Source organism: Danio rerio, chromosome 19 (assembly GCF_049306965.1).
Source record: "Danio rerio strain Tuebingen ecotype United States chromosome 19, GRCz12tu, whole genome shotgun sequence".
Taxonomy (NCBI): Eukaryota; Metazoa; Chordata; class Actinopteri; order Cypriniformes; family Danionidae; genus Danio; species Danio rerio.
The window spans coordinates 34,391,294-34,403,770 of record NC_133194.1 but is presented as its reverse complement, the minus strand read 5'-3'; the positions used below and the strand labels follow the sequence as shown (position 1 = coordinate 34,403,770).

At 37.1% G+C, this 12,477-nt stretch overlaps 2 protein-coding genes across 3 annotated transcripts in view; both read left to right on the top strand.

Moving 5' to 3' along the window:
- Positions 1-2,866, top strand: part of znf704 (zinc finger protein 704) — a 93,862-nt gene extending 90,996 nt beyond the window's left edge. The window contains exon 8 of one of the 2 annotated variants that reach the window (XM_073930927.1): positions 226-2,866. In XM_073930927.1, coding sequence (XP_073787028.1) covers positions 226-340 — 115 coding nt within the window. In that variant the 3' untranslated portion in view covers positions 341-2,866. 2 annotated transcript variants of the gene reach the window in all.
- Positions 1-12,477, top strand: part of hpca (hippocalcin) — an 802,589-nt gene that overhangs the window by 779,302 nt on the left and 10,810 nt on the right. The window lies entirely within an intron of this gene.

Below are 12,477 nucleotides of genomic sequence, written 5' to 3'. Positions count from 1 at the left end.
ATTGCGATATTTTGTTTTGTTGTGATTTATATTGCAATGTTATATTGACAAGCTCTATTTGTATTCTTCATGCACATTATTACCTCAAGTTTTATTAAATACAAATGGTTGCCACATTATGATCTAGAATCAATCAATTAATTGATTATTACAATTGAATGCTAGAATACTTATTTTTTTTATGTGCTGAATGACATTTTGTGTTTTGTGTCATGTGCTGTGCAGTAGGAAGTCGCGAGGCGAGGGGAAGAAGTGTCGTAAAGTGTACGGCATGGAAAACAGAGACATGTGGTGCACGGCCTGCCGCTGGAAGAAAGCCTGCCAGAGATTTGTTGACTGAAGCAGCTGCTACGGCTGAGGCACAGAAACAGGGTGGGCTTCCTTTGCATGCATAGCATAATAAAAAAACGTCCCTTCTCTTTGTTACTGACCACAGCCCCACCCCGCCTCACCTTAAACCCACGTGGACGTGGATCAAACCCTTATGCATTCCTTCCCAAATGGACTTCTCAATCTTTGAAGATTCCCAACTCTCCCATTGAGACGAGTTGCTTTACACTGCAAAAAAGAAGAGGAAAAAAAGACTTTTGATTCATCTGTTTTTGTCTGTGTTCGATATACTGCTTAAGAAACATTCTGGTCAGTTCCTAGAGGACCAGTGAGGGCAAGTCCAGCCTCAGTCTGAGCTCTTTTTTTAAAAGAGAAGAAAGCTCTCTTTCAGACTGTGAGAGTGCTATAAAACAGAAAGTGTTTCTTTTTCCACGGGCACTTTTTTGCATTTCTCCTGCCCGTTTTACTAAAGGTTAAGGGCTGGACAGCCAAAAAAACTCTGTCTTCTTAAGAATGTACTACCACAGGGGTTTGTTTAGGGATGTTCACTGGACGGCTCCCCTGAATGGGAATTCATCAATGCAAAAAAAAAAAAAAAAACGTATGGGAAGAAAAGGACTTTCAGCTCACAAGCAATTGCACCTACAAAGGACGGATTTTATATGTCTGGTTTTATATTTGCGTTTACCAACAGGACATTTCTTTCAGGGATGCGATCAGTAAAAGCAAAACCAGCAGTTAGATTTAATAGCAGAGAACTCAGTGCTTTTTTTGTCACAGGATTATCTTCTTGCTACCAAAAAGGATTTTTTTTCACGTGCCATTTCCTTTTTTTCTTTTGCTTTGTGTGTAACTGACTTCAATAGAGTGAAGTGAAAGGACTGCGCTCATTAAAGCCCAATGGCACAGACTCGCATCGAAGTTAGCGGTTCCAAGAACCAGCCATTCAGGCAGTGCAACCTTTCCTTCCCATCGGACTCCATCAGCAGGAATGAACTGCATTCACATTAGAGCCATAAATGAACCCGCGGTGGTTTCACACCACAGTTTGATGCCTAGAGAGGTTCGACCAACATGCCTGAGCAATGAGTATGAAAACTCTGCAAAGTGGTTAATTTTACCTCTGAAAGGTGAAGAGCTCTTTTCCTCTCACCCTTTTCCTGACCTCACAGGTTCAAGTAGGAAGTAATAAAAATAGCAAATGCCACACCGACTTCAGTGGAAGCGCTCAGATGGGGCGATGTTGTTCTGCTGTAGTGGGTATGGTATCGTGTAAGACCACAGATCGCTGGTCACAGGAGGATGGACATTTTTGGTGATTGCAAAGGATGACCAGATTTGGAATATGGCAGCTCGATCGGTAATTGTTATCTGGCAATGTTTTGGTGGCTCTGAAACAGTCTAATATATGATACATCGACACAAGTACTCATTATATACATGCAAGCAGTGCTTACGGTGACAAGCTCATTGTCCATTTCTGTTTTTTCATCACATGTTTTCCCTTTACCTTAGTTGTTGATATGTGTATATAAACTAAAGGTATTAACTTCTCCAAAACTAAATATGTTACGTCTAGATTAACACTTGGTTTTATTGGTGGAATGGAGCATGGCTTTGTTTACACTGCACATTAGGGATGTCAAGATACTGTAATTCGGTACCAATCAATACTGAAGTTTTGGTCCTACTTTATATTGAGTGGCCTTAACTAATATGTACTTGCACAGGAATGAATAGTTTGTTACAATGTACTTATTATGTAAATACATGTATTTACTGTGTACTTAAGCTTGATTAAATACATGTATGTAATTACATCTGTAATTAACTTTTGTAATTACATTTGTAAATACACTGTTGACCATCCCTTACACCTTAACCCACTCTTAAACCTACCTATACCACCGAACCTGTCCATAACCCAACCTCTATCCCAACTCAAAAGCACCACAAGTGTTCTCAAATACATTATAAACACAGTAAGTACATTGTATTTATTTTTTGATGTAAGTACATAGTAGTTAAGGACACTTAATATAAAGTGGGACCGAAGATTTAAAAAAGTCCATTTCCTGCTGACTTTTAAACGCTACGGAGCACATTCGTAACCACTGCCCATTTGCCATTCTGTTCACATGCTCTAGAGAAATGACTGTGATTGGCCGTGAAGGTCATTAGTAGGGCTGCAACTAATGATGATTTTAATAATCGATTAATCTGTTGATTATTTTTTCAATTAATCGATGAATTGGATAAAAAAATACAAGAAAAGCATTCATTTCCAACCCTTTATTCAAAAATAAATCCACCCTGAGCTGTTATAATAACAACAAAATAAAAAACTAACTAAGTTGTTTTGTCCTGTTTTTATCCAAATATCTAAACATTTTTAAATCAAGATAGAGTTAGAGAAAATTGCATAAGAAATTATGTTGTTTTCTGAAAAGAAAAAAAAACACCTCAAAATAAAGTGATTGTTTGCTTAAAACAAACAAAAAGAAGAAGTTTTAAGCATTTGTCTCATTCATAAAAACAGAACAAGCATTCAGCACGTAAATTTATTGGTTACTCCCAAAATGCATGCAAGTAAGTGGTGGGTAAACATAGGCAAGAATAGATTTAACTTTAGTCACTTTCACGATGTGTATCTGATATGAATAAAACACATCGGCAAATTATATTTAAATGAATTGTTAGACTTCCATAGACTTTCTTGTGTGTTTTACAAACTCTAAATGTAAGATTCTGTAGTGATTTTACCCTGAAATGAAGATATTTACCCTGCTGTTGAACTTCCTTCCTCCCTCCTCATCCCTGTTTATGGATGCTGAACTCTATATGAGTGCGCGAGAGGCCGCGTTCACTCCGCTCCGCGCTGAACTAAAGTGTTTTTTTAATAATCAAACATCCAGTGTCGCGCAACACAATAAATCGATTACGAAATTCATTGCCAACGCTTTTAGTAATCGATTTTTATCGATTTAATTGATTCATTCCTGCAGCCCTAGTCATCAGTTCACTGAACTTACCTCTGTTTACTGAGTGTAACCACAGATAGAGGGATACTGGAGTGTTTCAAAGTCACGTCGATCAGCTGGTTTGTCTATAAACTGACATACAAGCGATTCGCTGATGATCTGTGGCTTTATAATGCTCTAGTGTCCCTGTATCTGTGGTTACACTTAGTAAACAGCGGAGAGTTTGGTGAACTAATGAGCTTCACAGCCAATCACAGTCATTTCTGTTGAGCATGTAAACACAATGGCAAATCAGCTCTGTTTAAGCACACGCTCAACGGCGCTCAAACGTTAGCGGGAATTGGACGTTTATAAAATCTCAGTACGGTTTGGTATCGAATTCCAGTATAGTGCAACCCCTATTGCACATAAATCATTTTTAAATTAGATACATTTGTTTATAGTTAGTCAGTACTCTCTGTGTCGACATTGCTAAATTTAGAAGTTGTCCAAGAGTACTTGGAAAAACTGCTTTTGACTATTCACACTCGCAGGCATTAACAAAAAAACAGACTCGATCTAATTTCACACCAGATACAGATTCAGTCTGGATCTGTATCAAAAACAATAATGATCTTTTACAGTTCAGACTAAAAATCAAACAAACAAAAAAGACTGTGCTGCCTGTGTGAATAAAACCAGACACTAGACTACAAAAATAAGGGCAATTTACATGTAAATCTATAATTCTGAATCCATGTCATCTAAAATCCATGAAATAGCACTGTTTAAATCTGCTATTTACGTCTTTTCTAAAGACAAAAAAAAAAAACACAAATGAAATCCAGTAGCTACCGAGAGTTCACATACAAGGAACAAGATCTGTATGATCTATATTTTTCATTTTTCTCCCCACAATCTGTTGACACAATTCAATAGATCTTGCAGCGAAAGGGTCTCCGGGGCCTTGCGTCTTTCCGTTAGACTGGAGGCAATCTGTTTGTGAAAGCACAGCTATATACTGAAGCCATGCACCAGCACCCAGGGGCTCTAGCAGTCCAATTCTCTCATTGAAAATGTTGTGATCTCAAGCCAGAGATGAAGATGAGTTTCAATAATTAATAGTTGCATATTTCGGCCCTCAGCTGGTGTGAGGAACATCTCAAAGGCTGCTGCTTGTCCCTCCATTTCCTTCCCGGTGCTATTTTAGACCAAAAGGTCTGAAAGATCTCATGGGGGTTTTACATAAGAGGGCAAGCTGATGTCTACAATTGTTTACATTCAGTTATTACACGGGGAAACTCTTATCATCATGTTTCCTACAAATCAAATTGAAGTAACTTTAAGGATTGAGTATCGGGAATATATTTCTCAGTGTTCTTGCCTGGGATAAGCTGCGGTGTGAAGTTATCGTACGTAAGATCACGGTGCGTTTGATTTGACGTTTCACACACCTGTCACCATGGTGCTTATGTATTAGCCACGGCTCATTACTTGTGTTCATTGGGGTGCTTGTTTTCTTGTATAACCAGACATTTAACAGACACTTGGTGCATATCAAGCTGCAAACAGTCTGTTACATTTATACCATGTTTATGGCCAACTTCGTTCACAGGTCAAACAGTATATAACATACTTACAGTACTTATATAAGCTACCTGGTAAACAGTGTTTAGAACTAGCGCTGCTCATGAATACCTAAATGGGTCCATGTCTCGTTGTACCGACGTACCAAGCTTTTTATTGTTCAGATCCAGCAGGACGCAGAGGTGTTTGCCGTCATTAGCCTAAGTAGTCTTCTCTGGTTCTGTGTAAACATACCATATAGTTAACAACTAAGCTAATACTATTATATTACTCAAAATGTGTATCCGTTTTGATCAATACTATAAGCTACGTTAAGACGCCGGTGTACAGATGCTTCCTATACTGAACTTTCACCAGGTCCAGAGTTGAACTGCTCTAAAGAAGCCGAAATGTCTTGTCGTCTCTTTTCCCACACATCGGCGTGAGGTTAATCCGAAAGCGCGCCGTTAATCGGAGACACCCATATGTCTTTCTTTGGTATTAGTGTTGAATCTGTGCAGATGTTTAGGGTGGGTGTGCATATCCCATGTCAGACTGACCCAATCTGACTGTCTTTGCATAGACTGAATCGTTTGTGTAACTCCAAACCAGCACTCAGCTACAGCCAGATGGCAGATGGGCCACTCGGTAGTCTACTTACATAACTTGTGTGTTTGTGTCGAGCAACAAACAGCAAGAATGAGTAAATGCCGTCGCCAGGACTGAGTCTGCAAAAAAGACTGTAGTCGAGAGAAATATCTCGGATTGCACAATTTTGGGTTATGAAACCGCAAACTTGCTCTCTTGGAGGGCTTATAATCGCAGCTGTCATTAGACAGTATTGGCATTCTGCAATGCATACTACCAACAAATCCCGCCGGGTCCCCGTAATGCATGATCAGGTCGTGTCTTATCTAGTTCAGGGGGTCGAGAAGGGTCGAAGTTTTGTTTTCTTGTTTTTCCGTGTAGAGGGACCAGTCCCTCTGACCACTTTCAGGAATGTATTTGTATGAGGAAATATAGGAGTCTGACTGTGCCTTGGTGAGATCTGATATTGTGCGTGGAGATGCACAGAAAAGCAAAGGAATGTTTCTGGTGTCGGCTTGTCTGAGTTCATCATTTCGTCTGGATTTAAACACGGGAGTGGAGGCCCCCTTTTTTTACTGATTTAAGGACTACCTCTTGCTTTTTTTTCCTGCTCAAAGAGTCTTTTGATGAATCTGAAGCTTGGGGGGTGGGGGTGTCTTTTCCCGGTTGTGCTTTGTAAACGATTTTTAGCTACAATATTGTAGTCATTTTGTCTTGTTGGTTTCATTTCTGGTTTTGGAAAATGTGGCGAGGAACGTTTAATCAAATGTTTTAAGCCAGGGTTTGTTGAATACGGCTGCGTTTTAAAAGACTGGGGAAGCTTTTTCTTACAAGATGCTTAAACAGTGAGATCATCCATTATTGTCAGAGGCTTTAAAAACTTCAGCCTAAGATAATACCATGCATAGAAGATCCTAGCAATATGAATCACAATCCAGATCCAGATCACAGATTCATGCTTTTCATCTTCTCTCAAAGTAGAGCTGTATGATTTGGGGGAAAATATTCCTTATATTTATAAAATATTTGCAGTTCTTCTCGTAAAACTTGTGATTTGAGATTCAAATTTTGGTTTCAACAAAAAAGGTCCAAATTTGCTGTGCTTGTTTGTAGGGCTGCACACTATTTACAAAAAAAAATAGTTTAATAGTTTAAAATAATAATAATTACATAAATTACATTTCTAAAATTAAAAATACTTCTGAAAATGTATCATTTTGTTTTACAGTGTACTGTAAGTAGGGTTGGGCGATGTCAACCAATTTTGCATTGTACGATGTTTAATGTGAAACATTGTGATGGACGATGGCATCCTAGTCGTAGGCGGTTGTGAATTAATTATTTATGAATAATTAATTAATTCATAACGAATTAATTATTTGTAGCCTACCGTTTCAACTACCTGAACCGCATAGTCTTTGTTTTACCCATAATTAAATCATAAATAAATAAAAATAAGTTACACCCAAATTACCACTGTTTCCGCAGGACTCTGGCATGAACAGGCAGAGTGATCTGAGTCGTTATAATGGCGTCAACAAACTTGGTTGGTAAAAAAGGTGCAAAACCAACAGGAACCAGCCAACAGTATCTGAGGTTTTACAAGCGTGAAAGTGAAAGATTGAAGCAGTGTACTGACGCTGTGACACATTATCTAATAGATTCAAAAGACAAAAGAGTCGTTAGATAGAGACAAAATTAATGCAATATCACATTTAGCAACTATAGTGAGACACGATCCAGCGGTACATCCTTGGTAATCTTTTCAGAAACGCTAGATGAAACACCAGTGTGGACATGGATCATTTTCGGTTTAAAATGCCATTTTAAAAACAAAGGCCCGTGCACACAGAGATGTTTTCCGTCGATGTTTAACACCTCGTAACTAAATACAGGGCATCAATATGATTGTGCATACCAGCGCGCAAAACGGCTGGCGCAAAAGCGTCATTTTTAAAAAACACCTCATGCTCACGTTAAAACCTCCACCAATCAGATTGACACTTTTGTTCACATGCGTAGAGCTGCTGAAGTTACAGTAAACAGCACTTGGAGGTGCTCAAGCGTAAAACTGTCAATGCAAGCTCACATTGAAGAAGATGCCCAGAGGCAACATGAACGTGGAGCTGCCTATTACACTGGTGAACCATATTCATTTCTTTATCGCTACAGCTGGAGCTTGAACCATATATGCTTGTTCGATTCACCAGTAACTTTAACAACAAGCATCTGAACTTCCTTTCTTCCTCTTCTTCTGTGTTATAAGCAGGGTGTCAGAAGTTTAAAGTTGTGTAGCGCCATCCAACATCAAGGAGTGATTTTACATACTCTTCTGCTCGACGCCAGTAAAAATCGCTTGGGTTTAAATCCCGAAAAACATCTCGTAAAACGATGATGATAAACGCAAATGAAAAGCGTCCCGGTGTGTACGAGCTTTGAAGTGTGTATTTTTCGTAAGCAGAATGCTACTGCAACGGGGGCAGGGCAGAGGATTTCGATGCTGGCTCAGCATTGTGATGTCTCAGAGCCATCGGCAATGGCATCGTCCATCGACCCAACCCTAACTGTAAGACTACAATAGTAAAATGTAGGCCTTCCCAAATAAATTGATTAAATGTTAAACCATTAAGCTTTTATTTAAAAAAAAAACTGAAGAGAATCCTAAAAAAGATAGTTCTGGCAAAAATATTCATTTCTCACCCTCAAATTGTGAGTTTCTTCTTTTGATCATCAAAAAAAAAAACACATTTTGAAGAAACCAGACAGTTGATCGTAGCCACCGACTTTCCTTGAAAAAAAAATTAACACATTGGTTATTGCCAATTGTTTGTTTTCCAACATTCTTCAAAACATCTTCTTTTGTGCTCAACACATGTATTAAACTCAAATTAGTCAAATTAGACAGAATTTTCATTGTTGGGTAAACTATAACTTTAAGGCTTTCATTTAATCGGAGGCACTTGATTTAAGAGCTTCTCATTACACATTTGGGAGAATGAACAGCGCATGTTGCGTTCCCTATTGCACAATATAAGCAAGGTAAACTCAGAGCAGATGCAGAGATGAGTTTGTCTGGAGCAAGATTTACTGTCAACTGAGCTGCTCTAAGACAAAGAAAACATTGTATCATGAGCCGCTTGTGCATAAACAAACACATTGCAGCACATATATTTATTTAATAAAATCAAAGCTTTCCTGAATTATCACAGATCCATATTCATGATTTAGTTTTTATTTGGACTGAATTGTGCAGATCCTACAGAACAAGCAGGACATGCAAAAAAGTTTCCAGCCCTCCCAAAACCCCTAAAGATGCTTTACTTCGAGAAGAAACCAATGGAAGTGTAGGCTCAGTGCTCTGAATGGATTATCTCACTGCTGAACATTGTCAATCAAGAACCATGTTAACCTCAAGAACTCAAAGACTGTCGCACTGGATTTTTACACTTTTTCAAGTATTTGCTGATCTAACTGTATTTTTAATACTGCATGTGCATGCCGAAGAAACAAACAAAAAAAAACTATGATCTAAAATTTATGAATGTGTTGTTTGTGATGTTTTATCTGTAAAAAAAAACTAAACAAAAAAAAAACAGGCACAGGGCAGGCAGGCTGCTGTTACTTTAATGACTTGCAAAGACAACTTCCTCTGAAAATGTATTCATTTTAGTCATGCGATTGCAGCATATATTAATAGTCACGTTTTCATCAAATGTTCTGACACAATTGACTTCTCCTTTGGCTATTTTAAAGGGACTGTTCAGCCAAAAAAAAAATAATAATAATAGCAAAAATCATTTATTCACCCTCATGTCTTTCCCAAACCCACATGATTTTTTTTTTTTATGTGTGTGACACAAAAGAGATGTTTTATATTTTCAGTCATATTACTAAATGCAACAGAATAAGTTTGAATATGAAGACTTGCAAGTAGGGGTGTGCAATGTTGACAGAAACCAAAAAACATATCTTGGTGTATTGGGGATTTTCAGGATTATAATAACAATATTTTTGGCTGAGTGTGTTTTGAGCTGGTTTCTTGGATTTATATCCATGATAAACATTAAAAACAAATCCATGTCTACTAGTAAGTCATTGAAATATTCAGTTTGTTTAAAACGGCTCATAAGTAGACTTACTTTTTAATAGATCATTGAATCTTGGACATAAATAATTCATCCAAAAGCAGTTGTGAATAAATGTTCTGCTACAGTTTTTTTTTCTAAGTGATTAATGTCATCTAACATATTGTGACCAATAAATAATTAAAATAAGGCTGTAAACGATACATTTTGCACAACCCCACTCACTATTTTTTTTAAATAAAAAATTTAACAAGGGCCCAATCCCAATTCTACCTCTAAGCCCTACCCCTTGTCTTACACGTGAAGGGATAGAGGTGACCCAATTATCTTCAGTTTTAAGGTGTAGGGTTAAGGGGAAGAGCTTGATAGCCCTTGAAACAGAGACTACACTCAAAGCCAAGGGGTAAAAAAAATCTATTTATTTCTAAGTATTTTTGGCATTATTAAGATTTTTTTACAACAAACACGCATATGCTTTTAAAACATTTAAATCTTTATTCATAGATCATGATGGCGTATTTTAGTGGTGTCCCATTTCTTAGGGGTAAAATTTGAAGCCCTTCCCCTTCACAAGTCCTTCAAGGGCCAAGGGGTAGGGGTAAACAAATAGAATTGGGATTGAGCCCAAATGGCTTATACAGCTAAATTGTTAACTATGTTTCAAACATATTTTGTGTTCCATAAAACACATTTAATCAAACCGGTTTGGTGGGTAAGTAAATGAGAAAATATGTTTTTGGTGAACTGTCCCTTTAAAAGAGTGCACTCAACTCTGATTGGCTGAAGTGCTGATAGAAACTGCCATATTCTTTAGTCATTCCACTGGGTCTGAGTTGGAGGCCAAATTTGTGAGGCTTCTTCTTAGACCTGTTCTATATTTAGCATCATGTGCTCACATCAAGTGATTTTATAGCCCATTAAAAGAGAGAGAGAAGAGTGGCTGACATAAAAACAAACAGATGCTGATGATAAAAGAAACAGCTTCTGATCGCCACAGCAGAGGTGAAGATTGCCAATGCCTGATAGATCCTACATTCAGTAAGCACTTCGAAATGTCCAAAACAAAAGTCCAGCTCATCTCAAGGGCCAATATAGTCAGCCCCAACTGTGCTTTTTAAAAAAAAAAAAAAAAACTTTTGTTCACACATTCTGTCCCATTGTCTGTTCAGTTGACATTCCTGATTTGAAGTATTGTTTGATGTTAAGGATGGGCATCTGATGCCCTGTGCACATGATGGAAGTCTACTGTGTAAAAACGGGAAAACTCAGGATGTCTTCATCTTTGCATGCCGCTGCTAGCTGAAAAAGAAAGATGCAGCAGTTGAGTTGTAAAGCCATAAAGGAAAAGAGGTGTGCTTTTAGGTGACCCATGCCATTTACCAAAATCATTATTTCAACCAGTAAGCAATTTCTAGACTATAACTCTATCAATAACTGTGTATTATTCATTATTGCACATTGACTCTATATATATATATATATTGAAGGTGTTCATGCAAGGAGTTCTATGCCAGTGTGAAAGAGGTCATTGATGGGAAACAGATTATATTGTAGATGCAATAGCTATGGATAGTATATTTATGAACATAATAAATGTTCATAATAAATCCTTGAAATTGGCAGGATTTCAAAAACAATAAAGACGAGTTGCAGTTGAAATTTGTAATGAGGTTCAAAATTAAGAAGCCCAAAGATTGTCTCAATTTTGTTGTAAAATTATAGACACAATGTGTTCTATTAAAGTGTTATTAATGCACTATTATAGTGCTGTCCATTAGTGAAACCTTTACAGACATAAAGCACCACTTCCAAACAAGTCTGTTTTATATTGCTAAACAAATTTGACTGTTAACAGTTGAATCTAATGTAAAATGGTGCATTGAAATTTTTAATCTGAATGATATTCCTTATGGGATTTCGGATAGAATTTCATCATAAAAAAAGTGAAATGTGACTGTAATCTGAAAGGCCATTAAGATTAAACAGGTTTTTACATTTAAGAATGCGAGAGGCATTGGAACTGACAAGAACTCTCTTTTAAAATGTGACTTGGCAGGTTTAGTTTGATTAAATCAAACTCTATGATTGCTTTTTAGTGTGAACACTGCAATCCAATAAGTGCTCATCAAACAAAATAGCCTGAGACTGCTTCCAAATGAACTGAAATATGAACACAACAAAGACCAAAGACATGAATAAACCAAATCACAACATAATATACAAGATATAAAATGGACAGAATGCTCATACCTTTTTTCTTAACTATTGTCACCATGCTGCCAATTTACTTACTCCAAGGGCCATTTATATCGAAGTTAATATTTAGCTGCACCATGTTGGTGTTGTGTAACAATCTAATTTTTGTGAGGTTGATTGTTAGCCCAATGCTCAACCCTGAAACCTGAAGGACCAGCACATACACTACAAACAATTTTAGCCTATATATATAACACCAACTGACCCAGTTAAGGCTCAAACCAGCGACCTCCTTGCTGTGAGACGACCACTGAGCTAACTTGCCGCCCATATGCTGCCAATTACAGTTCAATATTAAAGCATATATTCATTTGTGTTTGAAAGAAGTTATTAGTGCTGTTTTAACTATATCCTACATTTGCAAACTCAACAACAAACACATTTAGCCAACCACACAAAATTGTTTTGGACGATAGTAAAGTTCTGTTACTAAATATACATGATAAAGAACTAAATTATTGTTTTGTATATTTAAGTTTAGTCTTAAAATAAAAGTGTGAACGTTAAACTAACCAAACATTAAAACAAAACATAAAACATAAGTTTGTTTTAATCAAAACAACCCTGCCTGACATGTAAAATTTATCATTTTCTTTATTGATTTGAACCAAGGAGCTGAACTAGAACTGTCAACACATTGGTCGTTGTTTTAACTGGAAAAATAACTGAAATAAGCTTACTTTTTCATTTAA